At 37.4% G+C, this 8,100-nt stretch overlaps 1 protein-coding gene across 1 annotated transcript; it reads left to right on the top strand.

Moving 5' to 3' along the window:
- Positions 1-2,619: 2,619 nt before the first annotated feature.
- Positions 2,620-3,297, top strand: LOC108378635 (uncharacterized; the record flags this gene model as incomplete). The annotated part of the gene is made up of 1 exon (XM_017634941.1): positions 2,620-3,297. A coding segment is annotated over one exon (678 nt), but the record flags the coding sequence as incomplete, so codon positions are not given.
- Between the last annotated feature and the right edge of the window lie 4,803 nt (positions 3,298-8,100).

The raw sequence follows: 8,100 nt of genomic DNA, 5'->3' as shown, positions 1-8,100 counted from the left end.
AAGCAGATGTCGCTGAATGCTTAAGTCCCTCGCTTTTGTCGATCTGGTAGGCCAACTCTTTAGCACATACTAGTTAATGAACTAGTATTTTTACTGACTGATTTGGCTTTTCACTGCAGGGTAGATATGAATGCATTCAAAAGAGCTACCTAGTGATGTGTGTTGATCTATGTGTGTATGTATGTTTATACTTTTTTTTGAAGTTTGTTTACTCTTTCCGTTATCATTTATTTTGATGTTTTATGATTCGTTTAAGTGCACATTAGGCAAAGTTTGCACTTGAAGGGACAATGTAGGCAACTATACACCTACGTTCATATACACATGGATGTGCATATACATATGTATATGTACATACATATATGTATTTCCCAAATACTCGTTGCGCATGCCCGTTTGTGGAAGATTTTTATCAGTTGTTTACACAAATAAATGATAAAATCGAGGAATAAAATAAAAAACAAGGAACAATTTTTAAGCGTACACAACTACATACATAGCAATTCTCAAGTGGCATAAGTTTTTAAATAAATTTCCCTACTGGACTTTTCATGAATCCACTATGTATGTATCTAAATATTGGGGCTGGGATTATCCGTACATTCGGATATTTCTGTATACGAATAATATCTGAATAGCCGCTTAGTATCCGATCCTTTTTGTTATCCGCATATCCGGTTAATATCCGTTCATTTGGTTATTCGGTAAGCCGGACTACCATTCCGCACGCCTTTCTTGTCTGTGACCCTCTCGGTAAACTACAGGTAAGGTGTCAGTTAAAAAGTTCAAAAATCTGAGATGCCAGCAGAGATATCAAGGAACTTGAGTTACTTTAATGCCCGAAGTTGTCTGGCTAGTTGTAAGCACTCTCTTGGCCACAGGTTACCCTCCTTTCCCGCCCAATCCGTACGGAACTTTTTTTTTGGCTACCGAGTCGAGGAAATAGGAGTTTGTTAAGTGAAAATTATTCAGCTACAGAATCGATTTTATCTGCTGCTTGGATATGCTAAAGATAGTACTTCAATTATAGTTTTTTTATAGTCAAAATCTAGTCTGATCTTGACTTTAATAACGGAATGAGTCGTTTAATTAAATTAATGAGCTTTAGACGATTAGTGTAAGGGGATAGATTATACTCTGAATCCCTTTATCTTACAACGACTAACTGAAATTATCAAATCGTTTAAAAGTGAACCCTACCCGTCGTTCTATTGAAAATCAAAAACTCATAGATAGGAGAGTAGAGAACTCTCGATTTTCTCTACATCGCGGCAGCTACGACAGAAGTCCTTCAACCGCATGCCAGCATTGGGTCACTAATAACCACGATTACATGTCGAAACAGAGGTCGCTCCAGTTAAGAACTAAATCTTCTCTTAACTTGTATAATATTCGGAGTATCCGCTATTCACCTAATAGATAAAGCTACATATATATTCCAGCCAGAATTTTCAGCATAAATGTGGAATACGCGCATTGAAAAGATGCACTCCTGCCTTGCCAATTCATCTGCGATGCAGTTGCCTGGTACTCGCACTAACTACATACATACAGTTCATTTAGAGTAACCCCATGCACCTCGGGGGAGTGCAACCAAGTGTCGTTCTCCACCTGACTTACTCTTTGTACGTAGTTTGATTTGTTAAAAATTATCAGGACATGGGGATATTTTTCTAAGCGTTTTTTTTAATAAATCTTTGATTCGACGCCTGGATAATTTCTATTGCAAATCGCAATGAAATTTCTTCTGGTAGCAGCTATTTTTTTATCACGGTATGCATTGTGAATCTGTGGTTATGTTCCAATTTTGAAATACCCATTTTTTAACAGTCCTTTCTCGGTCCTCTATATTTTTACTTTTATTAGAAAGTTACCAGAACTTATGTGTGTACGAATATATTAGGTACGATTCTGTTATGCGTTGGTAATGAGCTTGTCTGCCTCAGACTACAAATGATAAAGAAAAAAACAAAAGCAACATCAATCGCATGTCTCTGCACTTAAGAAGTACTTTCTTGAAGATTTACTTGCATAAAAACTATGTATATGCGTACTTAGGTACATGGTATATGTAGGTATACAAATTAAATATGTATGAAGCATGTATGCTAACGACAATCTGAAGCCTAAGATCTTCTTCGTTGAGTGTTTTATTTGTGGTTTTGCATTGCGCATGCGTGTGGGTTTTCAGGAATCGTGTACGTAAATGCACTGGAAATGAAATGCACACAGGTTTCGAATGCGTGTGTACCTACCTATATACCTACATACATATGTACATAGGCATAGTGTGCTAGTGCTGCTGAGTGTATCCCGATATGCATCTTTTTTAAGTGGCGCGGAGGCGTTGAGATGTGCTTCTGTCTTTGGCAAAGGGTTTCTAGTTCTAAGAAATAAATTAAGAAACGGCAAGAAGAACCAGTAGCTTTGCTAGCTAAGCATGCAATTCTCACTTGGGTTGTCATCTGGAAAAGCAGCCCACTCACATGCCATTTTTTTGGGCTCATAAATACAAATTTACTTATGGCAGTAATATGGAGACATGTGTACATACATATCTACATTAGACACTTTTTTCCACCAAAACTTAATTGCATATTTTCTTTTTCTATGTCACAGCAACTGCCAACGCAGAAACACTACATACTCGACACACAACCTGCTCCTGCGCCTGCGCCCGCGCCCGCGTTGTTAACGCTCTCCTCCACCAGTTTGCCGGCTGCATCTGGAGCACAGCAACAGCCAATACACATCCCAAAGTTGCGCAAGTCAACTAGCTTCCAACAACAACAGCTCACTTCATACGAGGAACAAAAACAACATGCGCATAAACAACAACGAAAACATACAAATTTGAAGAGTCAACGGACAGCAGCAACAGCGCATGCAAAACTACCATCACCATCTGCATCACATCAAACGGTAAATGCGCGGGCGGCAGTAGCACCTGCACCACCCCCACTGCTGCCATCATCAGCCACAATCGCAGCCGCACATATACACACACATACACAAACAACTTACATTATACGCAAGGATATAGCAAGTTTTAATTTCTCCGACATTGAGGTGAATGAGGAGGATGCAACAGCGGTGGCACGGCTGGACGATTTGGCGCGGCGCAGTCGCAATGGCGAACTGTTGCACGATTTGTGGCAGCGTGCCGTTACAGCGACGCCACAACCGCCGATCACTGAACTCGATGACATTTTCATTAGCGTCAAGACAACGAAAAATTATCACGACACACGTTTGGCTTTGATCATCAAGACGTGGTTCCAGTTGGCGCGCGATCAGGTGAGTGCGAGTGCCAAATAGTTTGCAACAATGTATGTACTGGAGTTGAGGGGCTTGACTACGATCAGTGCGATCGGAAAGATCAGCTAGCTGGGGTATAACAACTAATTGGTGCAATGCGAGCGCTTTGGGGGAGCTACGTGAAACCTTTGGCTAATGATTGCATTGCTGATCGCTAATTATGAGCAAACCTTTGCTTGTTGATTTTTACAATGGCGATCAGGATAAGTTGTGAGGCGTTAATGAGGTTAGAGTATTTGATTTGGAGTGATGCGATCGTCGTGTTGGCCATAGTATATTTTTAATTTCCATTCGCTTTAACGTTTGCATTTACTTTCATATATAGACATTCACTGCGAGAAGATAATTTTAGGAATCATAGCAACGATCAAATGCATTTCCCTTATCCCACGGCTCCACCTTCTACATAATGTATATTGACCTCTGTCGAGTTTCTCAGTTCTCAAACTTCGAAATGACAGCTGATGTGTTAAGACAGTGATGGTATGAAAATCCGGCAAGACTGATATGGAGTTCTGCTCTTAGATTCGTGAGAAATCAGCGGATCGTATATATCCTCTCGAATTTTTGAAATAAAGTTGCTTTCCGAAGGATAGGACCTACACAGAACAGAATCGAACTAAAAAAATTAGGAATAGGTATGTCTGGGTTTCAGCCTCCAACGCCTGTACACTTCCCTCAAAAGCATGAGCAAATAGTTGGGAAATTAAAGCTACCCTTGGCATTACCTTAATAAAAGTAGAGATTTATTTGGTTTCCACCTGTAATTTTTTTAAAGGCGCCTATTTGTTGTAATTGCAATCCCTACTAGAAATCCTAAAACAAAAGTTTTTGTTGACGGTAAGTTTAAGTTAGGTGGCAACCCCATGTAACCGGGGCTTACTCAGACAATTAGTAGATTGTCCTTTGTTATACCACATTCTGAAGGGCACGCAATACTTAGTCGATAATGATAAAAACTTTTTTCAATTGGAGGTCTTAGTATACCTAGATTGGAGAGGAGAATTGCAACTCTTCAAGAAGTGCGGAGCTATGTATAATGTAAACTACTGTAAATAAGACAAGTGTTTCCTGAAAAAGGCCAGGCTAGGCAGTGGAGAAATTTCTTCTCAAACAGGTAAGGATGATGTTATGAGCTATGACTGGACTGATTACGGAACGCAATTTTTAGAGAAAAAATTTTTTCGCCATGGGTGTCGTCGACAATCCACTATGCACATCTGGGGGTAAGGACAATAAAAAGCATTTTTTCTGTACATAAGTATTCGGCGTTCGCTGGACATCTTTGAGTCAGATGTATTGAGATTGGAAAAGTAACATTCCTCTTCCCTGCAACGCTCTTCTTTATCCTCATAATTTTAGTACAGTGGAAAAACATTCCCGATTTCGTTTGAATCATTTCTCCTGTACTCCAAATGGGACTATGTGATCATCAAGAGAGCTCTTTAGGAATAGTTTTTTCGACCATAGAGATGAACATTAGCTAGCTAGCAGGAATATCTCTGTGACTTAAAAGATAATTTGTACCCCTTAATGATTCCCTAGTTAATTGGTTAAGAGCACTGGTATATCTTAACAAGATACCTGCAGCCCGATTCCAATATTATCTATCCTTAATTTTGATCGCCAAAAATCGCCAACTTTTAGACACCACTGCTTTCCGTCTAGAAAATTTTGGCGACGAAAATTTAGCGTAGCGCGTGTCAGAATTGTACAGCTGAAAGGTCTTTGGTATCTCTAAATGTAGTCCCTAACAAACTAAGATAAGATAGTCCCTAACAGACTAAAGAATGTGTTCAACAATTTTCTCGTCCTCAAGGCAGAGTGGGCATTCTGCATCATCTCGACAAGGTAATCCCCTATTTTTTTAACTTTGTCTTATTCAAATAACTTACCTCCAATACACACATACACACTTTGCCACAACGTTGAGTTCTACTGTATTATTGCACACAAATATTCATACATACACACAAATGCCCATTGATATTCTGATATTTTTCTTTCCCCAATTAGAAGAAATTTCAAAAAGTTTTCTTTAAGTTGGTTTTGTATTTATGCGCCGCTATAAAAATCAGCATCTCAATCGACAGCTAATGCGGCTAATGATCTTGTCTCGATATTTGCATAATGGATTTTATCGCGAGTCTTATCAAATTGGCTTTTTAAATGAGCTATATATATAAGTACACATATGTATGTATTTATATTGGCTGGTAGTATAGGAAATACTAAGAAGAAATGAGCTTATAAACAATTCAATTCTATTCAGAGCTGAAATATTTACATATGTACATATGTAAATAGGATTCAAAAAATTTTAAAATATTTAAAATGAAAGATTAATGCCTTTGCAACGGTCGTCTTCGTAAAAGACACAGCTATAAAATAGTTTTAGAAAGCATACTAAAATCAACACAATAAAATAAATTTATGCTCAAGCAGATATATATTTATACATGCTAAGTTCGTGTATTTATAAATATATATGTATTTGTAAAACTCAGCTGTGTGATCTCAAATATTTTAGTTCGAGTCCCTGTGCGCGAACAAAGGCAGATTGGGTCTACATAAAATCGCATCTACAGAATTACTGCAAAAACTGAATAAGTAGCAGTGTATTTCTCTTTTTTATTATTGAAATTTAATTAAGTGAAAAGCAATTCTACTTGCCACTTCATAAATCAAAAGATCCAACGACAACTGTCTCTGCTTTTTCGTTGCACCGACAAAAATGCGTTTCCCTTCATTTTCCAAACAATTACTAAGCGGCGCTATTTGTTTGCAATGGAACTGCATGTACATGCAAACATACATACATATGTATGCACTATAGGGCTATTCGCGATCCGGTGCAAATGGCCTAGCATCATTGCATTGCAAATTTGTATTGCAAATTATTTGCAATACACAAACAAAATACACGCATTTGCATTTGTCATTGCTTGGCAAATTTGCAATACCGAAAATCCATAGCATAAAAATGCTATGCATTGCATTCATAAACAAAACCAAAGCTGATGCACAAAAATTGTTTTGCAAAAGCTTTACCATGACAGTTTAATAAAGGTCGCTCACAATCCATGGCATATTTCTGCAATTGCATAAATTTGTCAGCTCTTATGCACCGAATCGCGAATAGCCCTTATATGTTTGCATATGCAAATGCAGAAATGCAGCTTATGTTGCACCAGTTGTTATTGTATTATTCGATCATGAAAACACATATGTTTTTGTGGTGCGATATTTCTCCCCTAGATCTGATGGTGTGAAGAGGGCGTTAAGAATATGTCAATTCAATATGCAATTGCATACATATGTACATATGTATGTATGTAAGTAGACAACTCATTTGGTTATTCTTTAGGGGATTCTTCAAACGTAAATCGCATGAGAATCTTCGATTTTCTGTGGGAAGACTGCTCCCTCTCTTTTTTTTTAATTTCTATCTATTTATACATACATGTATGTACATAGATATTAATGTATTTGTACTTCATTTATGTGTCTGTAAAACTAGGGGGTGCTTGTCGGAATTCTTTAATACGTGGGAATCTCTTAGCAAGGCATAAGTATGTGAAGTTGTTAATGGTTTTATTAAATCAAATGTGTGTAAACTTCAATACCTCAGCACATATGTATGTATATACACATGGATATGCCCCTACTTCTACAGAAAGATATAAAAGACGTATAATAAAGACATTATTCTTTGCTCAAATGTGAGGTTATCAGCGCTTAGTCGTTTCGATCGGTTTTGAAGTAGTGTTCTTCGAGGGTACTCCTTTTTCAGTGCCCAGGAGTCTCTTATGCAAATTTTTTTTCTCAACTATTATGAGGCTCTGTTACCCGCTATCGTTATACCTATAGAGGTTTAATGCCAATTTGGAACATTGCTGCGTAAATAAGGCATTTGCAGCAATTATAGTTTATAAATGAAAGAGCCTGGTGCTTTGGCTTGATGCATTTCTGAAAACAGTTTTAATGTTGTCGAACTTCGAGCGTAACCCAAGGCCAGCCATTAGTCAATAAGCCATTTCGATGTGACTTAAAGCCATTTACTAAAGTCAATGGACGAGTCACTTGATAAAGCAGCGTCGTCCATTCGCCGGATCGTAACGTCCATCGAGCCTTTTGATTCGCCTAACTTAACCAAACTGCTAAACTTCTTCAAATATAATTAGACAAGGTGTCAAAAACCACGCTTTTTCAAAAATGTAAATTTTCTTGCGGACTCCAGTAGAGTACCCATCCAATAAAAGTGTTTGTTTGGTGAAATTTTGGCTTAATGTGATAGACCCATACAAATGGGCGTGAAAGTTTTAGGACTAAAGTTAACGAAATGAAGATTTTGTTGTCAATTTCGGCAGAATATCCTGTCCTTAAAAACATTTGTTGAGAACTTTTATTTTGTAATAGAAGAATCTTTCAGAAATGGGAGAGGCAATTTTAGGACTAAAGATAACAAAACGATGGTTTTATTGCGGATTTCGGCGTATTTTTCTATAAGATAAGTGTTATTTTAAAGTTTTTGCAAGCTTCCTCTCCTAATAAAATTAAACACTGTCTGTTTATTTTTACATACCAAATTTGTCGCGTAGAGTTAAGTTACACATAAAATGTTTAAATTCGAAAAAAATATGAGCACAGGGAATATTAATCCCGGGACCCCGGGATCCTATTTTAGGTCCCTAAAATCTAAATATAGTAATATTACGTTTTTAGTTTTTCACTCGTCAGTAATTCAAAAATGTTTTAAAAAATTCAGTGAAATATGCTTAG

The sequence above is a fragment of the Rhagoletis zephyria genome, unplaced genomic scaffold (assembly GCF_001687245.7).
Source record: "Rhagoletis zephyria isolate East Lansing unplaced genomic scaffold, Rhagoletis_zephyria_1.1 Rzeph_scaffold_14582, whole genome shotgun sequence".
Lineage (NCBI taxonomy): Eukaryota > Metazoa > Arthropoda > Insecta > Diptera > Tephritidae > Rhagoletis > Rhagoletis zephyria.
The sequence above is the reverse complement of the archived record's forward strand: the minus strand, read 5'-3'. Positions and strand labels throughout refer to the sequence as shown.